At 56.4% G+C, this 16,559-nt stretch overlaps 2 protein-coding genes across 2 annotated transcripts; both read left to right on the forward strand.

Moving 5' to 3' along the window:
- Nucleotides 1-2,378: 2,378 nt before the first annotated feature.
- Nucleotides 2,379-7,580, forward strand: EMH_0018300 (uncharacterized protein; the record flags this gene model as incomplete). Its single annotated transcript, XM_038022910.1, has 1 exon — nt 2,379-7,580. The coding sequence occupies one exon, from the start codon at nt 2,379-2,381 to the stop codon at nt 7,578-7,580; it is 5,202 nt and encodes a 1,733-aa protein (XP_037878764.1).
- Nucleotides 7,581-9,011: 1,431 nt separating this feature from the next.
- EMH_0018310 (uncharacterized protein) lies at nt 9,012-12,720 on the forward strand (the record flags this gene model as incomplete). Its single annotated transcript, XM_038022911.1, has 7 exons — nt 9,012-9,226; nt 9,354-9,607; nt 9,869-11,332; nt 11,441-11,584; nt 11,928-12,001; nt 12,351-12,447; nt 12,533-12,720. The coding sequence occupies 7 exons, from the start codon at nt 9,012-9,014 to the stop codon at nt 12,718-12,720; spliced, it is 2,436 nt and encodes an 811-aa protein (XP_037878765.1).
- Nucleotides 12,721-16,559: the final 3,839 nt, after the last annotated feature.

Consider the following 16,559-nt stretch of genomic DNA (forward strand, 5'->3'; position numbering starts at 1 on the left):
ACTTTAAGTCTTTGCCTTCATTGCGGCTCGTCTCCGGTCAGGTTAAGGCCGGAGAACCAGCGTTACACGATCGATCCCCAACTAGAGCTGTCTGTGGGGCCGCACCTTCTGTCCTCTACATGCGTGCAGGTTCGCCTAAAGATACTGCAGAAATCAGCAGCTGCAGCAGCCGCAGCCGCCGCAGCACCTGCGCAGACTCAGTAGAGACAGTTGTGTTGCTCGCGCGGCGCTGATGCTTCGGAAGCAGACGGTTGTATATACACAGCAGCAGCAGCCAAAGAAAAGAATGGGGCCATGCATCCCACAACACAGAGAGGCGCGCAGCAGCTGCATGCTGACGTCGGCGATGAGGAGGCACTGCAGAGGGGGACACCTCACACCTATCCGCTGAAGGGTTGCATTGTTTGTCTCATCCACATCCAGGGACCAGAGACACAGCGCAGCGTTGCAAAATGCTGCCGGATACTCTGGTACGAGCTGCACCAGCAGCAGCTGCTGCTGCTGTTGTATGCGAACTACACAACGTTGGAGACAAAAAGGAGCGTAACTGCATCAGCACTATATGAAGAGTTCCACGCATATATGCGTGCATATATATATATATATATATATATATATATATATATATATATATATATATATATATATATATATATATATGTCTAGATGTCTAACTGCAGCTAGCGTAGCGTCATGTAGCGTAGGCCGCCTACCGATAACACAGGAGCCTTAACTTGGCCTCGGTAGGCTACATGCAAGCTAATATGAACGCTCCACAAGTGTATTCAGAGGTAGAGCATGAAGTAAAGGAAGCTTCGTTGAAGCTTCCCTTTGCGCCCGCGTGAAGTCGGTTGGTATCACCAGCTGCAGCGAGCTGCAATGCAAACCCACTTCAGCCTGCATCCACTCCACAGCACCCCGGCCCTGAGCTCAACGCCCAGGACGCCTGGCCACCCCAAAGACACCGTGAGGAGACTCTGAGATTCAGAGTGCACGGATAGCCCTCTATTATTTATCCTAAGACAATCGCGAGCTGCAGCGAACCAACGACATACAGTGAGGACCCCCTGCGGCCAACTACCTTCCCTCCCCTGTCTTCAGGTGGCCTCAACGCAGCAGCTCAGGGCCTGGGACTGCAGGAGAGGAGGCAGCCTGAGCGGAGCTGCAGCGCCGCTCGCAGGAACTAATGATATAAGACAAATCCATATGTATGCCTTCACCTATTACCTCTGTAGACACTTGCCGAGCATCCGACAGCCTACTAATATTCCTGTGATGACTTAGAACAGATTATTTTGAACACTGGGAATAATGATTATAATAATAATAGTTAAGAATGAAGACCTTGCTGTCTACGAGTATCTCCTACGCGGCGTTTGGGTGGATGTAGAGCCCCAGGACCTTGCGGTGTACAGACAAAGTCACAAAAAATCGAAGTTGTGCAAATGTAGCAACGAGGATAAGGCACTACAACAAGACTACAACGAGCAACTCAAAGAGTGTCCGTGTCTGCTGCAGTTGCTGCTGCCGCTGCTGGAGTGGTTGTTGCTGTAGTTGCTACTGCTGCCGTTATTGCGTGCATGACTAGCCATATATAAGGTATTTTGACTGTGGAATATAGTATTTATTGGCATATAAAAAGTAAAAAAGCATTGATTTGCAACAGAAAAGGGACAAATGCATGCAGACACGCCGGGGTGTCAGCTGAGTAGGCGGCCCCACTGTCGCCGTACTCATGAGCGAGGGGCCTCTTGTTGTGCTTGTTGCGTTTGTCTTTTGGTCATTGTGAAGCCTTATGCATATATATGTCTATATAAGAGGGGATTTAAAACAAAGAAGGATAGACACATGCCCAAGAGCACGGCCGCCTCTCGCCCCTTGCAGCAGCAGCGGTAGCAGCAAGCAGAGCAGCGGCAGCAGCAACACACGCTGTGTGAGCACGGCTCGACGCCGCCTAGTTAGGCCACGTTCTGAAGGCATGCTGTATCTCTGCTAGCCGTGTTGCTCTTGCTGCTGTTTCCCTCCCGTGCTGCACAGGGGGGCTGCAGCAGCAGTTGTCTACTGAGAGTCTTGCTGCTGACATCAGCAGCAGCACAGACGTTGTTGTGACGTCCCGGCGCCAGCAGCCGTCACAACTGCTCCCTATCTGTACGCTGGACTTCACTTAAAGCAGCAGAAACAGCAGCAGCAGCAGCAACAACAGCAACCCCAGCAACAACAACAGCAGCAGCAGCAGGCACAGGAGCTACTGTCCCAACCATATCAATAACAAGCAGATCAGCAGCATGAGTGGCTCCCCACCGAACTGTCTGTTTCGGAAGACTCAACACAGCTGCTGACGCCAGCAACGGTAGGGGCGGCGAAGGCCCCATGCGGCCATGTCGCCGCAGCTACCGGAGCTGCAGGAGCAGCAGCAGCAGCAGCAGCAACAGCAGCAGCAGCAACAGCAGCAGCAGCACGAGCTGCAACAGACGCCCCACAAAGTACAGCAGCTGCAGCAACAACAGCAGAAGGAACAACTAGATGCAGGTGGGCCCCGCAGCGTCAGCCCTATAGTCTCAAGCAGCACACATTTGCAAGAACAGCAGCAGCACCAGCACCGTCAACAGCAGCAGCAGCAGCAAGAGCCTCATGCACAAAACCATCATACTCCGCACATTGAGGATGATTCGGGTACGCAGAAGCGCGTGGAGGAGCGTGCAGAGCAACAGCAAGAAGGGCAGCAACAACAGAAGGTGCAGCAGCAGCAGGGTCATGAGCAGCATCAACAGGACTACCAAGCACCGTCCAGTGAGGAGCAGCAACAGCAGCAACAGCAGCAACAGCAGCAGCAGCATCAGCAGCAAGAACAGGAGCAGCAGTTACCATCATCTCATCAGCTGCTGCGTCCTTGTGTCCGTGTACCTCCCCCCTTTGGCGGGGGTTCTGTCTGTGTTGATGTTGCTGTCTTTGGCTCCAGCATCACCAGCACTCTCATCCTCGCTGCTCTCAGCCGCAGGGGCCTCCTCTGTCTCCTCTGTGAACCGTCAATGACATATGGGGGCCCCCACCGGAGCATGCGCCTAGACGAGCTCCTGCACTGGGCGGAGGGAGGCCCCCATAGGGGGGCCTTTGGCCCGGAGGGGGGCGCATCAGGACCTCCAGGTTGGCCTCCATGGGGCCCCGACGAGGAAGAACGGAGACGATCCCTCAAGAAGGGACTGCCCCCGTGCCCTTGCTGCTGTCATGACACCGACGCAGAGAGAGGGCCCTCAGAAAGTCCAAGAGGGGCCCCTAGGGGTGGTGGGCCCCCCAGGGGCGAGCAGGCTGCTAAGGCGCATGAGGAGGGGCCAGGCGGGGATGGGGGCCCCGAAGGGCCCCCCTATGCTCATGGAGAGCCTAGAGACCCCCAACTTCAGCAGCAGCAGCCGCAGCAGAGTGACAGCCCAGCTCCCGTAGCGAGCGCTTTAGGGCTCGCTCGCCTCCTGGCGGCCACCAGCCACAGCGGTGTCTCCACAGAAAGGGGGCGTCTCCGCGGGGGCCCCCAGGGTGTTGGGGCTACTAGCGATGCCCCAAGGGGGAGGGGTGTCCCTACTGGGTCCTCTGATGGGGCCCCTGGGGGGGCCTCTGGGGTGGTCCCTGGAGGCAAGGGGTCGCCTGGGAACGGCCCCGGAGGGGGCCCATGGGGGCCCCCTTTAGGTTCGGGTGATGGGCTTGTGGGTAAGGGGTCCCCGGTTGGTGATGGGTTTGAAAGGCGCTGGTATTCGTTTGGACCCTTCCTCGAGCCTTCTGGGGCCCCCCAGGTTGAGGAGGCCCTGGAGGATGAGGGAGGAGACAGCGAAGAGGAAACGGAGACAGATGCTAGCAGCACAGATTCTGCTTCTACTGATGCAACAGCAGAGACAACGTACACTGCAACCACCAGCAGCACCACTGATACGCTGCAGACATCGCGGACGAACAGAGTCACAGCAAGGCCCATCCCCCTTATGCAGCCAACCACACCTCCTAATGCTGCTGCACCTGCTGCCGTAGGTGGAGCTGCTGCAGCTGCTGCGGTCGCTGTGGGGCACTGGGGAGCAGGGCCCGTCGTCAGCCCCGCACCTTCGCTTCAGCGACCCTGTGGGGACTCGCCGGTTGCCGACAGTTTGCAGCAGCAGCAGCATCAACAGCCGTTCCTGCTGGGGCAGACCTCCGGCGCTCACCGCGACCCACTAACTGCTGCTCTCCACAATCGGAGGCCGGCGGAGACGCCGCTCTCTGAGCTGGGGGGTGACCAAAATAGCCCCCCGCTGGCTTCTCCTGCTGACCCACTGGGTGCAGCAGCAGCAGCAGCTGCTGCTGCTGCACCCAGTGAGTCAGCGGGGGAAGGAGCAGCAGCAGGAGCATCAGCAACAACAGATGCGGGTCTGGCAGAAGCTGTGGAGGTTGCGGCTGCGGAAGCTGCAACGGCTGCAGCTCAGGCAGCGACAGCAGCAGCAGCAGCAGCAGATGCAGATGCAGCAGCAGCAGCAGGTGAGCCCCCTGGGAGTGTAGAGGCACAGCGACTGCAGATGAAGCATGAGCTGATGGCTGAGGGCTCCCGCTTCCTTATAGACCTGATGCCCAAGTGTATATACACCTCAAGCGATATCATCGATGTGCTGCTGGAGAGCGGAACAGCGAAGTACTTAGAGTTCAGGACCTGCGATGCAGCCGTACTGACAGCAGAGCTGGAGCAACTGCAGCAGCAACAGCCGCAAGAAGATGGCGGAGCAGCTGCACCTACGCTTACCTCTCCGCAGCAGAATCAGGGAGGAGGTGAGCAGCAGCAAGAACAGCAACAGCAGCAGCACCAGCAGCAGCATGATGGCGGACATGCTGGCATTGCTGCTGCTGCTGCTGCTGCTCCGTCAGTAGTTGTCGGCTTGGATGCCTTGATTTCTGGGGCCGAATCTGCTGCTGCGGACTCTGGCTCAAGGGCCCCCTTTGAGGGGGGTTCCCCCCATCGCCAAGCGTGGGGGACTGAAGGGGGCCCGCCAAGAGAGGCCCTTGGGGTATCTCCTGCAGGTGAGAAGATTGTACTGGAGGCAACACCGATGAGCAAGAGCCAGATATTTCAGTCTTCTTCTTTGTCTCTAACAGAGAAGCGAGCTCTTATGCGTTTTGTTGCTGCTGCGGGGGCCCCCCCACCCACCACCGTTAGCGCCCCCTTCGCCTCTGCAGCCAACTGGAGGCCCCAGGGGGCCCCTGCTGCAGCAGCAGCACCTGCAGCAGCAACCGGGGATGCAGCAGTTGCAGGTGCAACAACAGCAGATGCAACCGCCGTCAAAGAGGAAGCAGGGGACTGCTGGGATTGCTACCTTGAGCAGCAGGGGCTGAACGCCCACCTACGTCGGCTAGTGACGTACGGCGTTTGTCTTTGTGAAGAGCCCCTGCTTCCCGAAGAAGCACCAGCAGGCGCAGCAGTAGCAGCAGCAAGAAGATGCAAGGGCAATCATGTTCGTCGGTGGAGTGTTGCAGAGGGGCGGAGTCGCCTGCAGTTATTTGTGACTGGGTGTGGGTTGTTTGGTTGCCAGGGGGCCCCGCTGCTGTACCCTCTGTACGGCTCAGGGGACCTTCCCCAGGCCTTCGTTCGTACGGCAGCTCTCAGCGGGGCCCTCTGCATGCTGGGGGCAGCGGTGGAGAGGCTGCAGTTTGTTGCGCCTCCCCCACAGCAGCAGCAGCAGCAAGAACAGCAGCAGCAGGAGCAGCAGCAGGGAGAGCAGGAAGAGCAGCAGCAGCAAGCGAACCAACGAGGAGCGGCTGATGAGGAGGAGGCCGCAGAAGAGCTGTCTGCGAGGCTGCAGCGCAGCAGCAGCAGTGTAGTGTTGCACTGCAGCAACGGCGAACGAGTCCTTACAAAGCTGCTGCTCTTTGAGGGGGGGTCTATCCCGGCCCCCAACACAGAGCCCCTCATTCTGAGGAGACAGGCGCAGGCCTTCTACCATGCATTCTCTCCCACCAAGCAGAAGCACCAGCAGCAACAACAGAAGCAGGAGGAGCAGCAACGGCAGCAGCAACAGCAGCAACCGGAGGAGCAGCAACGGCAGCAGCAACACCAGCATCTGCAGCAGCGGCAGGAGTCGACGCAGGACGGCAATAACACAGCTGACATGGAAATAGGCGGGATGAGTGCTGCAGCAGCAGAAGTACTGCCGACAGCAGAAACAGCAGCACAAGCAGCATCTGCTGTTAAAAAGACGAATGCAGAAGCATCGCGAGCTAGTGAAAGTGCAGCCAAAGAAGACGCGCGAGCTCCAGCAGCCGCAACATCAGCAACGTCTCCAGAAGCACCCGCAGCAGCAACGGCAGCAGAAGCAACAGAAGCAGCAGCAGCAGATGCAGGAACAGCAACAAAAGGCAACAAGGGGACTGCTGTGACCCCGTCGTGCTGCCGGCTGCTTGCAATTTGTACAGAGCCCGTGCTGGGGGGCCCTGGCTTTAGAATGGGTGTTGTTGTAGCGCATGCAGCCTGCGGTGGAGCAGCTGCAGCAGCAGCAACTGCTGCTGCTGCTGCGGCTGCGGATTCCGGCAGTTCGAACAGCAGCAGCAACAGCAGCAGCAGCAGCCCTACAGAAGCGGAGCTGCCTGTACATGTGCTGCAGACAGACGCAGCAAGTGCTGTCGCCCCCAAGGGGTATTTCCTGCTGCACCTTTCTCACGTTTGTTCTGCTGCAGTTCGTTGCTGCGGTGACTTGCCGCCTGAACAGCAGCAGCAGCAGCAGCAGGTACTCCCTGGGGCGGCTCCCGCTGCTTCGGGTGTATGCGGCTGCTGCAGCAACGGAACGGGGCGTTGGCGGTGCGCTGGGGGAGGGGCCCAAGAGTCAGCAGCAGCACGGGGTGTACGTACAGCTACCTGCGGCTGTGGGGTTGATATGCATTGCTGCGCCGTGCTGCTGCGGGTCCTCAGGGGCCTCCTCAGGTCTGCTGGGGGCCTCCGCAGTTGTTACTTTCTCTGCTCCTTTCGCTACACCCAACACGTGGCTGCTGCGTCAGCAGCAGCCGCAGCTGCTGCTGCTCCAGTTGTGCCGCTGCCACTACCTGTCGCACCGTCACAGCAGCAGCAGCAGCAGCAGCAACAGCAGCAAGAGGAACTGCAAGAACAGTCAGATGCAGCTGCAGCAGCAAGGGCTGGTGCTGCAGTGAGTGACAGCGACGATGCAGCTGTATCTGAAGGTGCCGCAGCAGACGAAGCACGAGCAGCACCAGCAGGAGGGGCAGTAGAAGTCGGAGGTGCTAAGGATCAGGAAGAAGACCCTGAGCTGCTTCTACTGCGAGCAGGAGCTAAGACGGGCAGCAGCAACGAGCCGCAGCTGTCAACAGCAGCAGCACCGTGTGGGGTTTTGTCTCTACCGGATGCCTGCGTGTCTCCTTGCTTCACGCTGCTGCAGGAGGTCGAGGGAGCACGGCTGATGGTGCAGCAGTTGCTGCAGCAACAGGTGCAGCCACAGCAGTTGATTTCTAAGGCACCCCAGCTATTCCCAGAAGAGACAGAGGGGGACACGAGGGACCTCGACGCCACTCTGCGGGAGCTCACAGACCTCTTGCAGGAGCAGCAAGAAACAACCCTACCCCAGTAGCACACAGTAACCCCACCTCAGTAACACACAGCAACCACCCACTGCCCAGAGGCCTGCCAGTCCACTGGGACCCTCGCGTTTGGCTCTCGGTTGAGCAACCACCCACTGCCCGGAGGCCTACCAGTACACTGGGGCCTTCGCGTTTGGATCTCAGACGAGTTAAGTAGAGTCTCGGGTGTAGCGGAGATGCCGCTGTAGGCCCAAGACCAGCAGCAGCAGCAACAGCAGGAGCAGCAGCGGCACCAACTGCGACGGCAGCTGCAGGAGCAGCTGCATTCACGGCAGCAGATACAGCAGTTGCAGCGCCGCTGATGCTGTTGTGCCCACAAGAGGCAAATGCCCATAAACTTGCCACTGCCTTCTGTGATTACATAAATATATATGTGTATTTATCTATTTGATTCTCCCTCAACATCGGTGTGGCTAAAGCCATTCCTGTACAGATAAGCGTGCGGTGTACATACACCGCATCACGCTGAAGCAGAGGGCGGGACTGCTGTAGTTCCAGCACTCAAGGCCTCGAAGAAGACTAGCTGTGGTAGTTGTAACAAGCCACAGCTAGGCACAGCTGGCAGCAGCTACCCGCAGCTAGCTGTGGCTAGCGAGGGCGCGAGATGAACAACGGCACTACAGCCTGCTGACACGGACTTCTTATTTGTTGTCTCGTGCGCACAAGGAAGCTTCAGCGAAGATTCCTTGTGTGCACGCGTGAGGCTGGCTTCTACTACCAGCCGCAGCGAGGTGCGCTGCAAACCCATTTCAGGCGGCCTCTTCCCCGCAACACCCAGGCCGTGAGCTCAATGCTCAGGAAGCCTGAGGAGGTCTTCTGCCTTTGGGGAACTATTACTTTAAGTCTTTGCCTACATTGCAGCTCGCTTCTGTCCTTGATTAAGGCCAGAATGAGCGTCACGAGCAGCAGCTTCGCTAAACCCTACATTGTTTAGGCAGTGTACGGCAAAGAAAAGCGGAAATAACAAAGGCCCTAAATCCTAGAGAAGTAACAAAACAGACGATGGATGAGCGCCAGTAGCCACAGCAGTAGCTGACGACTTCACAGGACGGCAGACCTCAGAAGGGGGGTCCAGTGGGCCCCCATCACCTGGGGGCCCCCATACCCTTAGATTCTGGCTGATCGCTACTGTTGTTGTTTGATGACTGCATTTAACTTTGTTTATTTTCCTTCTTTGTTTACTGTTCGCGGCCTCTTTTTCTAAGGGGCCCCTGTGCCTCTGCTGTACCTTCTGTACCCTCTCCTTGGGGGGCCCCCGGGGCCCCCCTAGTTACGGGGCCCCTACCACAGCGAACTTGGGGGCCCCTGAGGAGTAGAGGACCCCTCAATCAGCCTAACGATACCCATTCTGTCTTCTGAAGACCCTTTGGCCGCAGGGGTCCCCCTGATGTGTTGCTGCGGTGGGAGACCCCAGGGGACAGATGCATGAGGCACCCAGTCCCCGGATGCAGACTCTCGAAGAGGCCCCTCAAACCCACAGGGTGGGGGCTGTGGGCCCCAATAGCCCCAAGGAGACAGAGGAGACAACTGAGACGGGGGGCCCCCAGGGGGGCCCCCGAACACACACAGCGCAGCTGATGGACATACCAAACGTCTCCTTTACTGCAGTGGAGATACCTGGGAGAGCAAGAAAGCCGTGAGTCCATGCTGCTGCTGCGGCTGCTGTTGCTGTTGTTACTACTGCTGCTGCTACTCTTGCTGTTGCCGCCGTTGCTGCTATGGGAAGCCCCTGCCGCTGCTGTTTGTTTGTTGCTTTGCTGCAGCACGACGGTGCTGCGCATTTTAGGGGGCCCTGATGTGGCCTCTAGGAGCTTGGCATTAGAAGATGGGGGGGATCCACTGGTGCTGCGTCTAGGGTGCAGCAGCAGCAGCGGCAGCAGCAGCAGCAGTAGATGGGGACACATACTATCCTCCCGCCAAAGCGCGGCCGGCATCCTCTTAAGGAGAAGAGTCCGCAGGTCTGGGGCCGTTGAGTTTGTTCCTTTGGGGCGAGTCATGCAGCGCCACGTCTTTACAGGTACACACTGCTGCTGCTGCTGCTGCTGCTGCTTTTGCTGCCGTTGCTGTTGCTAGTGTTGCTTCTGCTCTTAGTGATGCTGTTGCTGCCCCTAGTGGTGTGTGTGCGTATTCCAGTTCACTGGTGTTGCAGCAGGTCGGCAGTGTGTTGCAGGGGGGACAGCTGAAGCCCTGGCTGCTACCGCTGCTGCTGTTGCCGCTGCTGTTGGTATTGCTACTGCTGCTTGTGCTGCTGCTGTTTGTGCTGCTGCATCGCCTTCAGGCCTTGCGGACTTTTACTTCGTCCCTCCCCCCGGGCACCGCGGTGAGGAGACCCTGGAGGCGCAGGTTGTTGCTGAAGCGCAGCGTGCATGCAGCGGCAGCAGCAGCACCAGCAGCAGTGACGGGTGCCCTTACATCCCCCCTCCCTTCTTCTTAAAGGGACAGGCCCCATTCCCATACAAAATTGAGGCCCCTTCGCTCCCGGCATTCGCTGCAGAGGCCCTCTCAGCTGGCTCGGCGCAGCAGCAGCAGCAGCAGCAGCACAAGCGCCAGCGCCTACAGCAGCAACAGCAAGAGCAGCAGAAGCAGCAAGAGCAACAGCAGCAGCAAGACGAACAGCACCACGACCGCGAGCTCGTGGAGAAGCAACAGGAGCAGCAGCAGCAGCAGGAGGAGAAGCAGCAGAAACAACTACAGCAGCACCCCGTCACCCAGTTGGATGGAGGTCTGAGGCACGGCGGCAGCAGCACAGACAAAGCACCACCTGATGGAGTAGATGCAGCAGAATCTGCTGGAGCAGCTGCAGCAGCAGAAGCTGAAGCGGCAGCAGCGCCAGCAGCAGCAGTAGAAGCAGAAAAGGCAGCAGCATCCTTCACTGAAGGAGACAGCGTTGGCCTTTCAGTTGCTGCGAAGGCAGCAACAGCACGGGCTGCTGCAGCAAAGACGCATAGAGCTCCACGCTTCTTTCCTTCCCTGGCAACAGCAGCAGGAGCACCAGCAGCAGCACCAGCAGCAGCACCAGCAGCAGCAGCAACAACAACGGCAGCAACAACGAGAACAACAGCGGCAAACGGAGCAGACAGCACATCGCAGGAGAAACAAGCCCCAGCAGCAACAGCAGCAGCAACAGAAACACAAGCAGCAGCAGCTACTGCTGCTGCTGCTAGTGATGCTTGTGATGTGGAAGCGTGCGCTCGAGATCGTACTAGAGAGGAGGAAGATGCAGCAGCAGCAGCAGCCGCTGTTGCTACTGCTGCTGCTTCCGCTGCAACAGCTGCTGCTGCCACAGCTGCCGCTGCAGTTGCAGAAAAGGGCGCGACGGAAGCAGCAACTCAGAGCCTCTCAGAACCAACAAATGATGAAACAGCAGATGCTGCTGCTGTTGCCAGCCCCACACCAACAACAGCGACGGGAAGCAGCAGTAGCAGCAGCAGCAGCAGCAAGGAGGAAAGCTCTGCTTTCAACGCCGTCGGCCGCATAGGCGATGAGCAGCTGCCCGTTGCTCCGCCGCCTGCAGCATCGAAGGCATTTGCAGGTGTCTACCTTACACTGCTGCTGCTGCTGCTGCTGCTGTGGCTGTTTCTGTTGCTACTGCCTCTGGTGGGGGCGTTCTTGCGGTTGCCACTTGCACTTCTGCCACTGTCCCTAATACTGTCGCTGCTGGTGCTTCGGCTACGGCTGCTGCTTCTGCTGCTGGAGCTACTGCAGCGGTTGATGGTGCTGCTGCTGCACCTGCAGCGCGCGGGTGCGTGTCTGGGGTGTGTTGGCACCGAATGTTGGCACAGCAGGAGCAAATGTTATTTCTGCTGCTACACGGTGTACACATTGGTTGCTTTTGCTGCTGCTGCTGCAGATGCTGATTTGCTGCTAGCGCTGCAGCAACTGCTGCAGAGACAGCCCGTGTGGCTGCGGCCTTCGCTCGATGCTCAGCTCCCTCGTTCATACACCGCTTGGAGAAAGAAACCTGCCTATGCCAAGACTTGCTTCCTCTTCGCAGGTGCTACTGCTGCTGTTGCTGCTGTTGCTGCTGCTGCTGCTTGGGCTAGTGCTGCTTGGGCTGCTGGAGCGCTCTCTGCTGATGCTCTCGCTGTTGCTGCTTGTGTTGCTGCTAGTGTTGCTGCTTCTCGTGTTGTTGCTTCTCTGTTACTGGTGCTGTTGCTGCTCTTGTCGCTGCTGTACTTGCTGGCTGACGAGCCCGCCAGCTGCAACAACTGCAGCAGCAGCAACGGCAGCAACGGCGACAGCAGTATCACCAGCAGCAATAGCAACAGCAGCAGCAGCGCTGCGTGTGTGTGTGTGTGTGTGTGTGTGTGTGTGTGTGTGTCTCCTGTGTCTCCTAGATGGGCCCTTCCGCGGCTGTCTCTGCCGCCTTGGCTATGACCCCCGAAAAGACCCTGAGAGCCGCAACTACCAGGTGCGTTAAACCCTAATCTTAGTCGTACAAACCCTGAACCATAAACTCTTAAACCCTAAACCGCTACCGTGAAGTCCTAGGGTTTATTTTCTTGGGTTGCACACTTAAGCTTTCATGCCAGACCTTATTCCTCGGCTCTAAACTTCAGGCCGCAAAGCTCATTACCACAGTCTAAACCCAAAGCCGAAAACCCGAAACTCCAGGCTGTCAACCTCCTGGAGGGGTGTCTCCGGCCTAGGCACCAGCGCACAAGGATTGGTCCGTCAGAAGGGAAACTTTGGAGCTTGGGGTTTAGGGTTTAGGGTTTGGGGTGTAGGGTTTAGGGTTTAGAGTTTGTATGGTTGCGCAGACCATCGACTTCAGGGATCCATTCTTTCGGGCCACGAATTGGAAGGCGGCTGCTGCAGCAGGGGTTCCCGCCCCTGGTTCGAGGCAGCAACAGCGAGGTGTGTTTGTCTCTTGTCTCCTGCATGCAGCATATATGTTATTTTAAGTTCTTCAGGAAACACGTCTGCTGCTGTCAAGCTGCAGAGACACCTCAGCTTTTTCCTGCTAGCCCATGGATGCCAGCAGCGCCAGCGACCAAGACAGGAGTAGCAGCAGCAATATCAGCAGTCTCTGCAGCACTTACAACTGTAGTGCAGCAGCAACAGCAGCAACGGCAGCAGCAGCAGCAACAGCAGCAGCAGCAGCAACAGCAGCAGCAGCAGCAGGAGTGATGTGGTGTGTTATATGTTTGCTGTCTCCTTGCATGCAGAGGATGCATTCCTTGTCCCTCCTTCACGCCCCTCTCAGGTGTATCAACTTTGCGCTATCCAGGACCCCGATATTTGTCAGCTACTTCAGGAGGCCCCTGTGCTGCCAACATTCAGCAACGAGACAGGTGCTGCTGCTGCTGCTGTTGCTGCTGCTGAGGCTGCTGCTTGGATTTCTGCTCCTGTTGCTGCAAGCCGTGTTACTGCTGCGCTGGGCATCGCTGCCGTTGCTTCTGATGCTGCTGCGGCTTCCGGAGTCCCTACTGCTGCTGCCCGATTAAGTGCTGCTGCTTTCGTGGCTCTTGCTGCGGGTGTTGCTGGATGTTACTGCTGCTGCTGCTGAAATGGAAAGACAGTGTCATGTAGAGAGTGCTGCAGGTTGGCACCATAAGGAGACCCTTAAAACGCTCCGCGCCCTCATGGCCCTCAAGAGCAGACGCATGCGAGCGGCAGAAGGCGAGCAGCAGCAGCAGCAGCAGCAGCAGTAGCAGCAGCAGCAGCAGCATCAGCAGCAACAGCGGGCGGCTTCCGTAGCAGCAGCAGCATGAACAGGAGTAGTATCAGCTGCAGATGCTATAGCCGCAGCAACGACGACAGCAATGGCAGCAACAACAGCTGGTGATGCTGTAGCAGCAGCAGCATTGACAACAGCTGTTGGTGCTGCAGCAGCAGCAGCAGTAGTAGTAACGACAACTGGTGATGTTGCAGCATCAGCAACAGTAGCAGCGCTGTAGCACCAGCAGCAGCAACAGCAGCAGTAGTAGTAGTAATAGTATCAGCAGCTGGTGATGCTGTAGCACCAGCAGCTGCTGCTGCTCTTTGCATGCACCATCTAGTGCATGCAGTTGCAGCAGGGTGTTTGTATTTTGGCCTCTATAAAGGGCCGATATAGCAACAACTTTTATGCTGGCCCTGTTGCAGCAACACGTGCGGGGACTGTCTCCTGCGTCTGAAGACTGTCTCCTGCCTCTCGATGTCTTCATGTATCCCTTTGTCTCCTCGTGTGTTCCTCTGTCTCCTTTTGTCTTTTGCTGTGAATTCATGTCGCCTGCTGTCTCCTGTCTGCTTCTGTCTCATGCTGTCTCCTCCTGTCCCCTTCTGCGTTTTCCTTCCCCCTGCCTCTTCCTTTCCCCTACAAAAGAGACAACCACAAGCGGGTAAGTTCCTCTTAATACATGCATCTGGATGCACCAATGCACGCACGTGGATGCATGTGTAGGCCTCGGCGTCACTCTGCACACTGGTCTCCGGCCTTTTAACTGTCTCTGTTGCAGCTGCAGAGGCGCATCGTAACTGCAAACACTCGCTGCTGGCCGCACGGAGAAAAACAGCAGTGGAGGCAGCAAGCATACCGTATGCCCACGTGGCTAGATAGCCAAGCAACCAGTTTCCAGATTACGCAGCTACATGAAATGGGCGCCTAGCTAGCTAACTGGCTAGCTAGTTAGCTGGATAGGTTGGTAGTTAGCAACGCCGCTAGTGTGTTCCACTTGAAGAACTGGTTAGCTAGCAGGGCGCATCGCTGTGTTGGTGGCTAGTGCTGTAGCTTGCTAGGTACCTGGGCCCCTGTGTATTGCGCCAGTCCACTAGCTACCTGGGTAGCTAGCCAGCTAGCCAGTTGGCTAGCTTTCTAGCTAGCTAGCGAGCTAGTTACGTGGGTGGCTCGCATGGGACGCCTATCCGTTTGAAAGGAAAATAAAGTTAAGCGCCGTGCGCGGCAGGGCAAAAAACTAATAGCTGACAAATGGAAGACGAGGAGACAAGGAAGGATTGGCTGCTTGCATGCATGCATGAGAGGAGATACCAAGTAGTCTGAGGCCTGCGCAGGAAGCGCGCAAAATGTTGGCACGTCGGTGTCCTGGTGTACGTACACTTAAACTCCACGCAAGCAGCCAGTGGTTTGCTTCAGCCAAGGGGCTAAAAAGACAGACTTCGTCTGCGGGCCCTGAATGTTTGGGGCTATAAGAAGGCCGATACAAGAATCAATTGGATTCTGTATTGGTCGGTGCCTGTGCTACTGCTGGTGCTGTTTGTTTATCTACTCGGCATCCAGCGGCCCCAAAACAAGCATCAATTTGTAGCACAAGAGTTTAATTACACTCAGTGGCCTAAGAACGCCTTAGGGTGGACACAGAGGAGACAGGGACAAGAGAAAGACAGTAGAGAGAAGCAGACAGAAGGGACAGGAGAGACAGAGGAGACAAGGAGACAGAGAAGAGGATAGAAAGGGCAAGGAGACAAGGAGAGGTGATAATGGTGCTTCAACATCCACCTCAAGAAGAGCTGCTGGAGCTCACGCACAACCGATAATGCTGTGTGAGAGCATACTTCTAATGTCTTTTGAATCCCATACCTTGAAAATGCGCTGCAGACCAAATGTTGAATGGCTTTTGGATTATTTACCTTCAAATTGCGAAGCAAACGATATGTTCTGCTGGAGCTGCTGAGCTCAGCCGCCTAATGCACTTCTCGAAGATCGTCATAACGAATCCCAGGTGCGGCTGTAGCACGAGACTCTCAAGTACCTTCATGAGGAGCAAACTGCAAATACCTTGCCATTCACGAGTGGTTACCCACTCGCGCTGCATATGTGAAAAGCACACCTGTAGATCCTATCTGGAAACAACAGTATAGCGAGACGACGCTCGTTTTGTAATTGTGGTAGGTTGCGCCCATATCGTTTTGTAATTGTGGTAGGTTGCGCCCATATGCCATCCTTGGGCCATCTCTGTAGTTTTTTAACAGTCGACGCGGAGCCTATGTCCCATAGAAGTCCATTGGTTTTGCGCCAGCATTGGTAGAGCGCCTCGGCGGCTAGCTATCAGAGCTATACAAACAGATCCGTCAGATCATTTGTGCAATACACCGTCACTTGTTAATAGATCCCAAGCCTTGATTCGCAAGGGGCCCTCCACCATCCTCTTCAAGCCCTTTCCATGCTGTGACTTTCAATCGGAACCTTGTGTATTCTCGCAAGGAATGGCATAGAGCAGATGACGCAGAAAGGCAGGCTCGCAAAGCTGCACTGTTTTCACACTTCTGTACGTCTTGTCACATTCCAGCAGCGTCAGTGGCAGGTTCAACACGATCTTTATCAACCCAAACCAGTGAGTCAGATGTGCCCAGGAGGCGACGCAACGGTGGTCTGAAACTGAAGGAAAAGGCTAGGGGAAATGCTGCGTTGTGTGCTGTTGAAATGCGTCTCAACGGGCGGGCTTCGTCATGAATGTTCGGGCACGATTCAGACGACCGCACCTGAATTAGGGGGCTTCACCAGAGTTTGCAGTGACCTTGCTTAAGATATTTGAGCGTGGTGTATCTGGTTTTGTGTCCCGCCCCTCCGTCTTGGAATTCGATTTCTGGCATCACTTTTCAGGCTCGATACATTCCAACGTAAACGCGCTGTTCAGCGAACGCTCGTTTATTTTTCAGATTAACTTTCATTGAACCTTTGATAACTGAGGCAGCAATGAGGATCGTCAGCTTCAATAGCCGACGACATACCAAGCGAAGGCGTCTCGACGAGTGGAGTTCGTTTTTGCCCCAGTAGGTGGGCAGAGGTCTGTGCGGTTTCGAATCGCTACCTTTCATCTTCAACATGGTTTTTGGCATCAATGCCCGGACATGCTTCAGGGCAATCTAGCTTGATTAGGAGGCTGGGTGTAAGTTCTCGTTGACCTTGCTTAGGGGGGTTGCGGGTGGTGTTTGCAGTTTTGCATTGCGCTCCTCCATCTTGGAATTTGATATCCAGCATCACTTTTCCAACATGCTTCAGACTAATGCAGCGTATATAGTAGGTTCTG

This window comes from Eimeria mitis, genomic scaffold, assembly GCF_000499745.2.
Source record: "Eimeria mitis Houghton genomic scaffold, Emh_scaff631, whole genome shotgun sequence".
Taxonomy (NCBI): Eukaryota; Apicomplexa; class Conoidasida; order Eucoccidiorida; family Eimeriidae; genus Eimeria; species Eimeria mitis.